Here is a 15,671-nt window from a genome sequence, read left to right as displayed (position 1 = left end):
TGGTAGATGGGCACAGGGAGCAGAACAGCCCCCTGGAATCCAGGAGGAAGCAGCTGCTGACCTGCTGAGCCACTCAGATGCTCACAGGTGTCTCTGGGAGCAGATGGGATCCATCCTAGGGGGATGAGGGAGCTGTGGATGAGCTCCCCAGGCTGCTCTCCATCATTTACCATCAGTCCTGGCTCAGCAGGGAGAGCCCAGAGCACTGGAGGTGCCAGTGTGAGCCCATGCCCAGGAAGGGCTGGAAGGAGGAGCTGGGGAACTCCAGGCCTGTCAGCCTGACCTGGGTGCCCGGCAAGGTTATGGAACAGATCACCTTGAGTGCCATCACAGGGCACCCACAGGATGGCCCAGGGATCAGAGCCAGCCAGTGTGGATTTCAATATCTGCATTCATGGTCTGGATAAGGGGATTGAGTTCAGCGTGAGCAAATTTGCAGATGACACCAAGCTGGGTGTGAGTGTGGATCTGCTGGAGGGTAGGAGGGCTCTGCACAGGGCCCAAATCCAACAAGGTGAGGTTTAACAAGTCCCAGTGCCGGGTCCTGCACTTTGGCCACAACAACCCCTGCAGCACTACAGGCTGGGGACAGAGTGGCTGGAGAGCAGCCAGGCAGAAAGGGACCTGCAGGGACTGATGGACAGCAGGCTGGACATGAGGCAGCAGTGTGCCCAGGTGGCCAAGAAGGCCAATGGCTCCTGGCCTGGATCAGGAATTGTATGGCCAGCAGGAGCAGGGCAGTGATTTTTGTCCTGTGCTCAGCACTGCTTGGGCAGCACCTTGAGTGCTGTGTCCAGTTCTGGGCCCCCCAATTTAGGAAGGACATGGAGGGGCTGGAGCATGTCCAGAGAAGGGCAACAAGGCTGGGGAAGGGTGTGGAGCACAAGTCCTGTGAGGAGTGGCTGAGGGAGCTGGGGTTGTTTGTCCTGGAGAAGAGGAGGCTCAGGAGAAACCAGGCCATGTCAGGGCACAGGTTGGGCTTGATGATCTCCAACCTTGATTTTCCAACCTTGCTGAATCTGGGATTCCCTGAAAGCACCCCTGGAGCAATTGCAGGATGAGCCCTGGGCCTCCTCTTCAGCAGCTCCAGCAGCCCAGGTCCCTCAGCTTCTCCTGGCAGCCCCAAAGCCCATCCTGTCAGTCCTGCAGAGCCTCTGCAGCTCCTCCTCACTGCCCAGAACAGGGAGCCCCAGAGGCAGACACAGCAGCCCAGATGTGCCCCCCTGGCCTGGGGTGCCTCTGGCAAGGGAGCAGCAGCAGGCACTGCAGGAGCCTGCAGACAATTCCTGCAGCACTTGTAGGATGATCCTGCTCCCCAAGGGACGTTCCCATGGGGCCAAGTCAGGAACTTCAATGGGGAGTGGGGCCAGAGAGGAAAGGGCAAACAGGGATGGGCTGTTTGCAGGGAAGGGAACAGGGCTGGGCAAGAGGAAAAAATGTGTAGAAGGTAATAGTAAAGAAAGCAAAGGTGAAGCCAAGGAAATGCTCAGGGCAGTTTGGGGGTGGCTGCCAGGCAGCCCTGGCTCTGAGCAACAGCGTCTGCAGTGGCACAGGAAACTCCCAGCTGATGGGAACAAACTTTCTGGCTGAGTGCAGAGGCCAGGACAAAGCTGAGTGGTTTCCCTGGTGTCCCGCAGGCCTTGCTGGCCCCAGGGGCTGATGGCATTTGTGCTCCCTCAGGTTCATGTCCCCACAGCAACAGCATGGGGGTGCTGGCCCTGCTGTGTGCAATGCAAACAGGGGCTGCTGAGGCAGTGCTGCCGTGTCTGTGCCTGCAAGGATGGGGCACCTGTGTGAGCTGGGGGAGAGGCCAGGGCTGCAGAGGGGGGATGTTGTTGGCAGCTGCATGAGGACGCTCTGGGACGCTGCCCTGGGCTGTGCAGCGCACTGGGCATGGATCAGCCCCTGCTCTGCTGCTCCTTCCCGTCTGGCCCAGGGCCCTTGCAGAGCCCCAGCCATGCTGTTTGCCCCCAGCCTGCCCACAGCCAGCCTGGGGCTGCTCACGGGGGTTTCTGTGCTGAGCCTTGGCCTGGCCGTGTTCTTGAGAGAGCCTGGGCAAGGAGCCTGGAGCCCCCAGGGCCTGGCCTGAGGCGTCAGCGCTGCCCCAGCAGTGCCCATGGCCTGTCCCTGCTGCAGCCCCGGCACTGCCACCCCCAGGGCTGTGCCCGGCCCCGAGAGCACTCAGGCCCTGCAGCAACACCAGGGCCACCAGGGCAGCGGGGCAGGGCCACGGCAGCAGCACTGGCAACACCAAGTGCTGCTGCTGCTGCTGCTGCTGGGCACAGCTGCTGGGCCAGCACTGATCTGCCCCAGCTCTGCACACAGACATTGCTGCTGCAGCCCCAGAGAAGGCAACACAAGGGCATCTCTACAGAAAACTCTGCTGGGAGATCCTTTAGTTCATTTAAAGCCACCGAGAGCGCAGCCCCTCATTGACACAGTCTGTGGCTACAGGGAAGATGGAGAGAAACAAAATGAGAAATGGCACAAACAATGACATTTATTTGTGAACAATATTGAAAAAGTAAAACAAAGAAAAAGAACCACTCAAATTAAACTAACAAGAAGTGTCAAGACTATTTTTTTACAAGTGCTTTGCAGAAATTGGCCAGCAGTTCAATGTTCCTGAAAGCATCCAGTCATCAGTGTGCACACTGCAGCCTTGAGCTCCTGGTTCCTCAGGCTGTAGATGAGGGGGTTCAGGGCTGGAGGCACCACCGAGTACAGAACTGACAGGGCCAGATCCAGGGATGGGGAAGACAGGGAAGGGGGCTTCAGGTGAGCAAAGATACCAGTGCTGAGGAACAGAGAGACCACGGCCAGGTGAGGGAGGCAGGTGGAAAAGGCTCTGTGCCGTCCCTGCTCAGAGGGGATCCTCAGCACAACCCTGAAGATCTGCACATAGGAGAAAACAATGAACATGAAACAACCCAATACCACACAGGAACTTACAGCAATGAGCCCAAGTTCCCTGAGGTAGGATTTGGAGCAGGAGAGCTTGAGGATGTGTGGGATTTCACAGAAGAACTGGCCCAGGGCATTGCCATGGCACAGGGACAGGGAAAATGTATTGGCTGTGTGCAGCAGTGAATAGAGAAAGGCACTGGCCCAGGCAGCTGCTGCCATGTGGGCACAAGCTCTGCTGCCCAGGAGGGTCCCGTAGTGCAGGGGTTTGCAGATGGACACGTAGCGGTCGTAGCACATGATGGTCAGGAGGAAAAACTGATCCAAGGAAGAAGTAAATCAGAAAGAGTTGTGTGGCACATCCTTTGTAGGAGATGTCCCTCGTGTCCTGGAGGGAATTGTGCATGGCTTTGGGGACAGTGGTGCAGATGGAGCCCAGGTCAGCGAGGGCCAGGTTGAGCAGGAAGAAGAACATGGGCGTGTGCAGGTGGTGGCCGCAGGCTACGGCGCTGATGATGAGGCCGTTGCCCAGGAGGGCAGCCAGGGAGATGCCCAGCAAGAGGCAGAAGTGCAGGAGCTGCAGCTGCCACGTGTCTGCCAATGCCAGCAGGAGGAAGTGCCTGATGGAGCTGCTGTTGGACATTTCCTATGGTGCCTTGGCATGGGGATCTGTAAGAAAAGTAATCATGGAATAGTTGGGTTTGGAGAGGACTTGAAATATCCCAGCACAGCTTGGGGGCACTTTCCCCCCACTGCCTGCCCAGGGCTCTGCTGCCTGGAGCTGTCCCTGCCAGCAGCTGCTTCCCTGTGCCCAGGGCTGGGCCCTGCCAGTGCTGCCAGAGCCCAGCCCAGCCCTGGGGGCTCAGCTCTGCCCTGCAGAGCCCTCCCAGCTCAGGCACTGCCCAGGGGCAGCTCTGGCTCTGCAGGCTCTGATGGCAACGTCACAGCAACCCTGAGGAGGCTGGAAAAGCAACACTGATGCTGCCTCTGAGGGGCCCTGTGCTGATTTCTGTCTATGCCTGCTTTATTCAGATCGGAGAGAAATTTGGTTTTTTTCCACCTGAACTGACAGATCAATATCTATGTGGAGTTTCCCATCCAGGAAACCCAGAGCAGTAGATTAAAACAGGAGGATTTTCCCTTTTATGCAACCCCTGCATTGCTGTGCTCCCTGTATAATCTACTTGAAAAGGTTCTGCAGTTAAATGCCATGCTGGGAGCAGTCCTGAACAATGCAGCATCCTCCCCACACAAGGAGAACACTCCCAAGCCTCACCAGCTGTCTCCCCCCACCCAGATCTTGTCCCCCAGTGCTGGGAGCAGCTGCCAGGGCTGGCTGAGAGCTGTCCCTGGCAGGCAGCAGAGTCCCTGCCCCAGCACAGCGCCCTGGGCTGCAGGACCCTGCTCTGCAGGACAGCCCTGGGCACCCCTGGCTGCTCTACACAAGAGACAAGCAGAGAATGCACTCACAGGCTCTGCAGGCATTGGGATGTTCCAGCTGCAGGAGATGGCTCCAGGAGCTGCAGCTGCATTGTCCTGCAGCCAGAGGTTCCTGTGCCAAGGGCTGGCAGTGATTGTGCCCCAGGCACTTCTCAGCCCCTTCCCAGCCCTGACTGATTGAAGCTCTCTGTGCCTCTGGGCTGTGCCCGCGCTGGCTGCAGGCAGTGCCCCAGCCCTGCTGGGCTGGCACAAGAGCTGCTCATCCAGAGAAATGTGCTTTTGAAGCTCTTCTTGGTGACCAGGAGCTGCCTCTGGGCCAGGAGCCCAGCCCAGCTCAGCAGCACAGACACAGCACAAGGACTTTAATCAGCCTCTGGGGCTTTGTGCTCAGGTCCTGAACATCAGTCCCTGAGAGGGAGCTGAAGAAACCTCTCCAGAACTCCAAGGCAGAATCCAACTCCAAAGTTTCTTGGACTTTTAATGGGTTCCACTGAGGGACACGACTGAGCAAGTGTCCCCAGGCCCCAGGCAGAGCAGAGAACTGCAGGCAGTGATGGCAGGTGGGGACAAAGAGAAGCCAAGTCTTGGTGCCCTGGGGCACAGCAGGGTCTGTGCCAGCAAGGGCTGGGAGGAGACACCTTGTCCTGAGGCCCTGGGGCCTCCTGGCACAGCCCCAGCCAGGCTGGGCACTGTCAGCCCCTTGTGCTGCCCTCAGCATCCCCCCCTAGCCCACATCCCAGTGGCCTCAAGGATCTGCTGCAAGGAGTCCCTGGGGAGCCTTGCTCAGCAATGGCCCTGGGGGCTCCTTCATCCTCCCTGCAGGGACTGCAGGTTTTTCAAAGGACTTTGGCTTTGGCTTTTGCCTTGGAGTCTCTGAGAGCTTTGTGCAATCATGGCCTCCAATTATCTGCTGTAATTAGTCCCTGGAGAGGCTTTGTCAGTAACAACACTCAGTGGGGCTCATTAATTCTTTGAGATACTCAAGGTTTTTTAAGGTGTTTTGGATTCTCCTTTCCACACTGAGTGTCTGAGAAGTTTTTGTGCCATCCTGGCCTCCAATTGTCTCCTCCATGGAGTCCATGAGCAGCCTGTGTTGGGATGGTCCTCAGTGGGACCCATTCATGCTTTGAGACACTTTGGGGTTTTCTTGTGACTTTGACTCCTGGAAAGGTTTGTGCAATGTCCTCTCAGGCCCTGAGGTTCAAGGGCTCAGCTCCAAATGCACCACAGGGCTCATTAGGATACAGCAAGTCCTGACAAACCATGGCTCTGCCTTGATTTCCATCGAGTCTTTTTCAGTTCAGCAGGAAGTTTTCCTTTTACAGTTATGGATTGTATAAATAAGAAACTTGACTAGCCCAATATTTAAGCAGCAATCAATTTATTAATTAATATGGTAAAGTATGAGCAATACAGCACTGGGTATAGTGGGGGAAGTTTTCCTTCCAACTGCACACCAATAGTTGAGGCTTACAGGTATTTATAGGGGTACTCATCAGCTTTCTCAGCAGTTTCTATTCCAATTCTTACTCATCAGCAGTTTCTATTCCCAATTTTTACGTCACAATTCTACACACTATTGTGATTTAGTTTTTCTCAGGATGTATCCCAAAAGGAGTATCCCCAGATGGTGGTGGTCTGGTTAGCAAAAGAAGAAAGACGAATCCCATCTGGTAAGGTCCAGCTCTCCAGATGTGGGTCCTCCTTTTAATTGCAAAGACTATAAATCTAACAGTGATGTCCAGGTTCCCTTGGTTGAAACTATAAATCCTTGAGGTGGTGTTCATCTTCCTTTCTCAAGCTGATTTTCTCTGCTTCAATAAGGCGTGAGATAAGCTTGTTTCCTTTATATATATTCCAAAGCTATAGTTTCAAGGATACAAGCAATGTTCTAAAATTATACTTCAAAAGGTTATTATTGCAGAACTCTTTAAGGATTAACTACAAGCAAGAAGCAACATTCTTAATGCTTTAATGCCAATGCTCCTAAATCAACCAAGGTTAATTGCAAACAAAAGATGGGTTCAAAGGACTTCTTCCATGCTTTACTTTCCTCAGTTATTATTAGAATTCACAACTGTCCCATTGTCGGTCTCCACACATATCGCAATCACAAATACACACATTGCCTGTGTGTACCTGACACGACACACAGCTTTGTATTTCACATCCCCCCGTGTCCCCCTGTGTTCCCCCGGGCAGGGAGCTGCTCTGGCCCGGGATGGCCGGGCCCAGCCGCGGGGCCTCGCCGGCAGCGGGCAGGAGCCGGCCCGGGCTGCGGGACACGGCGGGGGTGCCCGGCTGCAAAGCAGCTCTGGCTCCCGCCAGGGAGCTGTGGGCAAGGGGCTGCAGCCGTGCGGGAGGAAAGCCGCTGGGCCAGCCCCTAACGCTGCCCCGCAGGAAGGAAGGGCAGGAGGAAGCTGACAAATGAGCTTGGAATGTGGCAGTGCAGAGATGAAGGGACAAGTGCCCTTGGGGGCCGGGGGTCGGGGCCAGCCCTCGGGCACGGCTCCGAGCGGCTCCTGAGCCGGCCTAAGGGCTGCCTGTAAGGATTGCAGGCGGCAGCCGAGAGCAGCAGCGCCGGCAGTGCCGGCCGGGCCCCACGGCCATCTGCCCGTGCCTTCGCAGCCCGTGAGGGCCGCGGGCTCTGCAGCGCCGCTCCTGCTCCCACAGCCGGCCCGGAGCCTCAGGGCTGCCCCGCAGGCGCCGCGGCAGCAGCAGCGGCCTCAGGGCCCGGCCCGGGGCTCCATCTGCTCAGCCCGGGGGCAGAGCCACAGCAGGGGGGAAGGAGCTGAAGGAGCACCAGGGAGCCTGGGGACAGACAGGCTGTGAGACAAGGCTCTGCCTATAATTTTAACAGTTTTTATTAACCTAATAACTATCTACAACTAACTTAATAACTATATACAAGTAAAAAGTCAAGCTTTTTATGACAATTGTCACAGGCGTTTCTTGCTTTGGACAATATGTCCCAGGTCGAGCATTGGGCACTGAGTCCTTTCCAGCTGGCCAGGGGCTGTTGATGTCTGGCAGGGCTGCAGAGGCTGCTCGAGCCCTGGGGCCCATGAGACCTGTCGAGGAGCTGTGCCTGGCCGTGCTCTCCTGAGGCGGCAGGGCCTGGGCGTGAAGGGCAAGGGTGAGCCGACACAGGTGCTGGTCCCAGCGCACCAGGACTCAAGCTCTTGTCCCACGCTGGGCATGGCCATTCTCCCACATTACTCCAGCTCCAAGCTCAGTTGCCCCATGTGCCAGTCCTCCTGCTCCATTCTGCCCCTTTCTTCTTACCCCAGATGCAAAATACCCACGCCACATTACCCAGCTCTGTACACAGAGCCCTACTCATCCCCCAGCTGGCACCCTGCAGATAATCAGCCCCTGTCGTCACTGACCCCCTTGCCCTGACAGGGCCACACCTGAGGCATCCTGTGTCCTGATCGCCGTATGATGCTGGTCATTACGGCCCCTCGAGATGTGTCCATCACTGTGCAGCAGGGTCACACTGGGCTGAGGAGGAGAGGGCAGCTGGCTGCAATGCAGGGCCCAATCCAGCACACCCCAATAATCCAACTCAGGTCTCCCTGGAGACTGAAGGCACAGATTCCCCCTGGACAGTCAGCAATGCCATCAAGCCTCAGTCACCATTCTGTGTCCCCACCTACATCACACCTACCTTGTTGTGTACCAGGAGACACTGCAGCTGTGCACTTGTATGTGGGGAAGCCTTGATGTTCTGCATCGTGGAGCTGCTGCTCTGATGGTCCCCAGAGCTCTGCAGCACTCGGGGACACTGGCACGGACCAGCAGCCTCCTGTGGGATGGGGCAGAGGACACTCAGTGCCCAGCCCTGTGGCATGCAGGGCATCACCCTGCTGTGCCAGGGAGGGCACTGGCAGTGCTGCCTGCAGGGGCATGTCCCTGCCAGCTCCTGTCCACCAGCTGCAGGAGCCCCAAGCCCATCCCACCAGGCTGGATCTGCTGGCTCTGTCCCCATGGCCACGTGTGCTGGCCATGGCACCAGGCAGGTCCCTGTGCACAGGACACCAACTGGCAGGAGCTGGGCTCTCCCAGCTGCAGGGATTGGTTTTGGGAACTCCTTTCACAGGAGGCACCCAATCCCCGTCTGTAGGATTGACGGGGGTAGCACGGTTGGGACGAACAGAGATGAGAGATCTCTGAAGCCAGGTTGTGGACGGTTTATTGCAAAGGGCGTGGGTGCAGGGCCCTGCTTGGAGCTGCCAGCTGCAGCTCAGAACAGGCCTGAGAGAAGAGAGGGGTAGAGAGGATGAGAGCGTAAGAGAGTAAAAGGGGTATGAGGATAAAAGGCAAGAGCTAAAAGACAAGAAGTAAGAGTAAGAGGTAAGAGCTAAGAGCATAGAAAAGTAAGAGCTAAGTTCCCGTTACAATACAATAAATCATCTTCTGTGTTGAATATTCTGATTCTCACTTAACCAATCTAGTACAACATACAAATCCTATAGCATTTCCATACAGCCTATAAGAATCACTACATTACCATACTGTGCTACATTTTAAACCCTAAAAACTCCTCTTTGGACCCCTTCTGCCAAGCTGGCAGGGTCTGCTCGGACCCTTGGACCTGCCTGCAAGCAGAGGGTCTTGTTTCACCTTCAGCCGGCCACACCATTGTTTTCCCGTTGTTCAGTAACTAAGGGATCTCGAAGCTTGCTTTCATTTCAATCTCGCTTATAGTTTCCATATTCTCAAAATCTTTTGCCAGGCAATCATATTTATAAGGCTTTCCTGTTTCATCTTCCCCAACAGCCCTCCAAGCCTGAGCTCAGACTGCAAACAGCTGCAGCTCATCAGATGTGCTTTCAGCAGCCTTGGGACAGAGAGATGGGCCAGACAGGGCAGTGCAAGGCAAGGAATGCAAAAGCCCCCAGCCCTGGGGCAAGCACTGGCCCTCCACAGCTGCCCTCTGCTCCCCTGCCCTGCCCCGTCCCCCCAGGTTGCTCTGCCCCAGCCCAGGTGCAGAGCCCTCCTTGCTGTGTCAGGGCTGCTCTGCACCCCAGACACTGGGGATGTGTCCTCAGGGCCCTCACCTTTGGCTGGGCGGTGGCTCCTTGCTGGGGGGCATGGGCTGCTAATATGGGAGTGTCTCGGGGTACCTGGGGAGGGCAGGAGTCACAGGTGTGTGACAGGGGACAAAGAACCTGTTCCTGTTGGAGGCAGCCCCCCCAAAGCCATGGGATTGCAGCCCATGGCATCCTGTAGCCTGTAGCCCTTGGGATGAGCCCCCACAGCCCCTGCTGATGGGCAGGGCTGCAGAGGGGGCTCCCCACATCAGCCCCTCCCAAGCAGACACTGTCCCCCTGTGCCCAGCACAGCGGGTCACTGCTGGCACCCATCTCCCCCCATGCCAGCCCCGCTGCCCCCGAGGCACTGGTGCTACTCACTGGCCAGGAACCTGCACGCTGAGCATGCGGTCACAGGACAGGCACGAGAAAGGGACTGGCAGCTGCCTAAGGAGGGGGAGGGAAGAGGGCTGGCTGAGCTCCTGGGGCCACAGCCCTGCAGCACACAGGCAGCAGCTCCCTGCAGCAGCCAGCTGCTGGGCAGCTCACTGCACAGGGGCACGGCCATTGCAGGGTGAACCGTGGGCTCTTGAGCCTGTTTCTCCCCATCCCCAAGGTGCTGGCTGATGCCAGGTGAAGGGCACAGGCACCCGTGCCACCATCCCAAGCAGCCCCTGCAGCGCTTTCAGCCCCTCTCTGGCACCAAAACTCCCCCGTGTGCACGGCCAGGAGGGTAGGGCACGACCCGGCTCAGGGTATGGTGTGTGACAGCCCTGCCTGGCAGGAGCAGTTGCCATAGCTGTCCCCAAAGCCATCAGAATCTCCATTGCACTCACTTCTTAATCCCAGCAGCGTTTTCACACAACAGCCTATCCTCGAGTTCCTCCATGTTCCTGTTCCAGGAGTCCTCCCGGTGTTTACGGAAAGTCTTCAGCTCCAGGCGATCCAGCTGTGAACAGGTGCACAGCCTCAGCCAGCTGCTCCAGGATGTGACATGGAGCTCTCCAGGGAAAAGCCTGGAGGGGGATCCTCAGAGGGATGCTGCCTCAGGCTGTCAAGTCCCAAAGGTGCCAGTTCCTCATGGTGGGGACGAGGTACCCCTCACCTTGTCTTCAATTGCATCGCTGAACTGCTGCTGGGTATTGTTCCAGTGCTGCTCCTGGCCTGAAATCTGGCTCTGCAACTCCTGCATCCTCTCATCCAGCTCCTCCATGTTCTCTTCACACTGGCTGCAATCCACTTTGCTGTCCAAGGCAGCTTTGTCCGCCTTCTAGCAGAGGGGAAGGGCAGGAGAAACACCAAAGGGGAAAGGGATGAGGAACACCAGGCAGGGCCAGCGTGTGAGGGGCAGAGGGAGGAGTGCTTCTGAGACAGAGTAGAAATTCTCCAGAGTAGAAATCCATTTTGATTTAGGTGAAATGTACATCTTTGAGTCTGTGGTTAGAAAACATAGCTATGTAGCCTGACTGCAAAGCCTAGGCTCAGGGAATCTGATTCAGTGAAGGACAGAGATAAGGGGGGGACGGGACAGAGGGTGATAAAGAGAGACAGAGAGACTGCTGTGAAAGCACGTCAACGTGACCTAAGAATTCTTTCTGATAAAGAAGAACTAGTGGCAAATGTCACGAGAAATTTGTAAAAATGAATATGTATGAACCTATTGTGAAATTGTATGGATATGTATTTGAGAGGAGGATAAAAAGGGACCTGAAGTTCCCAGAGGTACGCATGCCTTTTAAGGAGAGTAATCTCTGCATGCATCCCGCGCTGTAATAATAAATATGCCAGGTTTACAACTTACACAAAGTTGTGGAGTTTTTGGCTATCTCTGCAAAAAAGACCCCTTTTGGAGGTTTCCTCCCAAAATTTGCCCTAAGCCAGCACAAACAGTCATCATGAAAATTTCACCAGTGGCATAATTTCCTGCTGGCAAATCTTGGGACAGAAGCTTGACCTTGTTCTCCATGAGACATTCTTGGGAAGAGAGACAGGAGAAGATTCCTGGAAAACTGAAACAGCTTTCCAGAAGGGAAATGAAAATGAAAGAAACAATCCAAGATGTTTTCCTCTATTTTTTTCTATGCTCCCCTTTTCCATGTTGCACTACTTCTCCATCCCAGGAATTCCAGATGCACTTCACCTCTAAGATCAGTGACTTAGTGATTTTTAGACACTCAAAAATACCATGAGCCACACAGAGTTTTCCTTCCCCTGGTTTTACTGGAAGGCAAGACTGGAGATGTAAGTGCAGTGCTTGGGTCAGGTAGAAATCCTACCGCAAGGGAAGGTGGCCCGACAGTGTTTGACCCTCAGCCAGGCCAATGCAGAGCAGCAAGCGAGGGGATTGCTGTGCCAGTGTGCAGGAGTCAGGGCTCTGCATCTGGGCTCACCGCTGCAAAGTTCCCGTGTTTGGACAGACTCAGGGGCTGTGCCCGGGGCGCGCGGGGCTCGAACGTGGGGCTCGTGGGGCGAGCGGGGAACGGACACGGGGACGAACGGCCCCGGTGCTTCAGTTGCAGCGGCGGCAGCGGCGGCAGCGGCGGCAGCAGCAGCGGCAGCAAAAGCAGAGACGCTTCAACATTCCTTCTCTTTTTCTTTCTGTTTTTGTTTCTCTTTCTCTCCCTTTCCCGCGGTCGGGCACCCTTCTCTCGGGGTCCCTTGCCCGGCGTCCCTCTCCTCTCCCCGCCTCCCTCTCCCCTGCCGGGCCGGGCCATGCCCCCGGCCCGCCCCCGGCCCCGGGCGGGGCTGCCCCGTGCCCGGCCCCGGCCGTCCCGCCGCGCTCTCGCCTCCGCCCGGCTCTGGCCGTACTGGCGGTGGCGCTGCTGGGCGGGCGTCAGTGCCTGGTGCGGGGGCGGCATCGCCGCCCTTCGGCTCCGCCTGGCCCGAGCCCGGCCCCGGACCCGACGTGAAGTCCCGTCCCGATCCCGGCCTCGGCCCCGGCCCCGGCCCCGGCCCCGTCCCCGGCCCCGGCTCCTCCCGGGGCCCGCGGAGGACACAGGCGGCGCGGCCGCTGCCGCCGCCTCCGCTGGGGCTTCCCCGGCCCGAGCTCCGCCGCTCGGCAGCGCGGCCGCCGGCCCCGAGCCGCCGGGGCCCGGAGCGGGTGGGGATGCCCGGCCCGGGCCGCTCGGGGGGCGCCCGGGGGCCGTTGCTGGCCCCGGGCCGAGCGCTGACAGCCGCGTCTCGCCCGCTGGGAAGGCGCACGAGGCCCTGCAGGAGCGGTACCGCCTGGGTTCGCTGCTGGGGCGCGGCGGCTTCGGCAGCGTCTTCGCGGCCACGCGGCTCTCGGACGGCGCCCCGGTGAGCGGCGGGGCCGGCGGCGGGCGGAGGGGGAGGAGGAGGAGGAGGAGGAGAAGGCGGACAAGGAGGAGAAGGTCGGAGCGCGGCGGGCAGGGCGCCGAGCTCACCCGCTGCTCTCCCTCGCTCGCAGGTGGCCATCAAACGCGTGCCGCGGGATCGCATCCGGCACTGGGGCGAGCTGGTGAGTGAGCGGGGCCAGCGGCAGCAGCCGGGCCGGGCCGGGCGGCGAGGAGCCGGGGCCCGGCAGGGTGGGAGCCGCCGGGAGCCCTGCGGGGAGAGCGGGCGTGGGCCGAGCGGGGCGTGCAGAGCATCCCGGGCTGGCTGAGGGCTCCCAGAGCCCCGGCACGGCCTCAGCCCCACTGACGGCACCGCGCTCCTCCCGCAGCCCGACGGCAGCAGCGCGCCGCTGGAGATCGTGCTGCTGGCCAAGGTGTCCCGTGGCTGTGCCGCTGTCATTCAGCTCCTGGAGTGGCTCGAGCTCCCCGACAGCTTCCTGCTGGTGCTGGAGCGTCCGGAGCGGTGCCAGGAGCTCTCGGGTTTCCTGGCGGAGCGGGGGTTCCTGCCCGAGGAGGAGGCGCGGGCGCTGTTCCGCCAGGTGCTGGAGGCCGTGCGGCACTGCACCGCCTGGGGGGTCCTGCACAGGGACATCAAGCCCGAGAACATCCTGCTCGACCTGGCCAGCGGGCAGCTGAAACTGATCGACTTTGGCTGTGGCGCCTTCCTCCAAGACACAGCCTACACCCAGTTTGCAGGTGAGCCCTCCAGGGGATGCTCCTGGGCATCTCATGGCCCAGCCTGGGTGCAGCACCGGGGCTTCCCCCTATTGCAGCCGGGATGGGATTGATGCTGGAGCCGAGTTGATTTGGGTGGGGTGTGAGGGGGGCCAGCTGCCAGCCCTGCCGACAGCCTTCAGCACCCACTGTGGCCTGGGCTGGGGCTGGAGCTGGGGCAGCCAGCCCGACACAAACCCCCATGGGGGTAGCAGAGACGGGGGTCTGACCCCGTGCCCCGGATGGTTTGGTGTGCAGGCGAGGAAGGACTTGGACTGCTCCGCTCCCCTTGTTTGCCTTGGCTTATTAACATTTTTGGGGGCCATGCAGGTGGGGAGGAGAGTGGGTTTTCTCCACCACTGGGTGGGTTTCTCCTTTGTGTGTCATGGTTGGGCCTTCCCAGGGTTTCTGCTGCCCTCTTCCAGCACCAGTGGCTTCTTTTCCAGCCCCGAGTTTGTACACAAGTCCCAGGTGCTGGTGAGAGGGCAGCGCTCACCCCATGTGCCTCTGGGGCAGCCCCCACATGGCCAGGGATGCTGGGGCCGGGCTCTGGGAGCAGCAGCATCCCCCTGCTGAGCTGTGTCTGTGTTCCACAGGAACCCTGTCCTACAGCCCACCAGAGTGGATCCAGCACCAACGCTACCACGGCGAGGCAGCGACGATCTGGTCCCTGGGCCTCCTGCTGTGCCACCTGGTCATGGGCAAGCACCCCTTCAGGAGGGGCCAGGAGATCATCCGGGGGCGGATCTTGTTCCCACGATGGCTCTCTCAAGGTGGATCCTCATCTCTGGGCACGGGGGGAATCCCAGTGCTAGGAGACAGCAGCGGGGTCGTGGGCATCCCGCTCTGGCAGCTGCTGAGGAGGTGGCACAGGTCCTGCTCTCCTGCTCTCCTCCAAACAGAGCATCCATGGGGAGGTTTAGGCCCAGCTCTGGGCACACCCAGCATGGCCTGGGCACGGGAACAGGGGGGCAACTTCTCCAGCTGACTGGTGATTTCTGGTTTCTCTCCCCAGAGTGCCAGGATATCATTAAGAGGTGTTTGTCCATGCAACCCTCGGACAGGCCATCCTTAGAAGAGCTTTTCTGTCATCCTTGGGTGCAGGGTGTTCCTCTGCCCTAGAAGATGGGAGAGATCCACGTGCACAGTTGGATCCAGGGCCTGGCAGGTACCAGCTGCACACATCTCTTGGCACTCAGTGGCAAAGCAAACCAGGCTGGTTTTGTGCTGCCTGTAGCTCTGAGCAGGGCTCAGCAGAAGGGAACACGCAGCTCTTGGGCTGGAGCTGAGCTGGAGACCTGGTGGGGCAAGCAGTGGTGGCCACCATCCCCCCTGGTTTGGTTTGTCTGGTTCATGGATGGCTGGGGCCCTGGGCAGAGCCCTGACAGCCTGGTCTGGCCCCAGGAAGGAGAAGGAGCCCCTGGAGAAGCTGTACCAGGTGGGGCTGCTGCTGGAGACACCAAGGACAACCTCAAGGGTGACAATCTCTTCCTCAGCCTGGCCAGCTGAAGATGATGGACTTGGATTCTGGCACCTTCTTCAAAGCCAGGCTCCAGGCCCAATTTGCAGGTGAGTCCACAGGCAGGGGGATGCTCCCAGATCTGGGCCTGGCATGGCCTGGCCGGGCACCAAAGGTTCCCCCTTAGCTGGGGCAGATGCAATGAATTCTTCAGTCGCTGCCCAGCTGCTTTTTGGCTCTGGGCAGCTGCTGAGGGCTGGATGTGCCGTGGCTGGCTGCAGGCTGGGCACATGTCCTGCCCTCCTGCTCTGCTGCCAAAGGCAGCAGGGATGGGCAGCTCTGGGCACAGCTCTGGGCACAGCCAGCACGGCCTGGGCCCCGCAGGCCTTGGCACAAGGGCACAGGAGCCCTCAGCTGACGGGCGGTTTCTGCTTTCTCTCCTTGCAGCCGGGCTCTGCGGCTGCTGAGGCTGCTCTGGGCTCTGCCAGGGCTCTGCTGGGCTCAGCCCTGGGCCCAGCTGGGCTGGCTCTGCCCTCACATTGCTCTGACAGCTCTGCATCAGACGAGCCCCTTGCGAGCACAGCGCCTGAGCTTTCTGCTTTGGCAGTGAGTGAGACTCTGCTGCAGGCCCAGAGATTGCAGCTGGGGACACACATCCAATTGGCAAGGACCCAAACTCTCCACAGTCCCAGCTGAACACCTGGATCTGCACAGGCTGTTTTGTCTGTCCCATTCTTCCTTCTTGATTGGCTGGAATTGTGCAGT

General features: G+C 58.8%; 1 protein-coding gene across 1 annotated transcript in view; it reads left to right on the top strand.

Moving 5' to 3' along the window:
- The window catches only part of LOC143692500 (uncharacterized), a 317,297-nt gene extending 302,728 nt beyond the window's left edge, over nucleotides 1-14,569 (top strand). Inside the window, 5 exon segments of the mRNA XM_077172734.1 lie at nucleotides 12,808-12,858; nucleotides 13,138-13,251; nucleotides 13,873-13,924; nucleotides 14,044-14,220; nucleotides 14,463-14,569. Coding sequence (XP_077028849.1) covers nucleotides 12,808-12,858; nucleotides 13,138-13,251; nucleotides 13,873-13,924; nucleotides 14,044-14,220; nucleotides 14,463-14,569 — 501 coding nt within the window.
- The last annotated feature ends 1,102 nt before the right edge of the window (nucleotides 14,570-15,671 follow it).

This window comes from Agelaius phoeniceus (assembly GCF_051311805.1).
Source record: "Agelaius phoeniceus isolate bAgePho1 chromosome W unlocalized genomic scaffold, bAgePho1.hap1 SUPER_W_unloc_1, whole genome shotgun sequence".
NCBI classification, from domain to species: domain Eukaryota; kingdom Metazoa; phylum Chordata; class Aves; order Passeriformes; family Icteridae; genus Agelaius; species Agelaius phoeniceus.
This window is presented reverse-complemented; position numbering and strand designations above follow the sequence as displayed.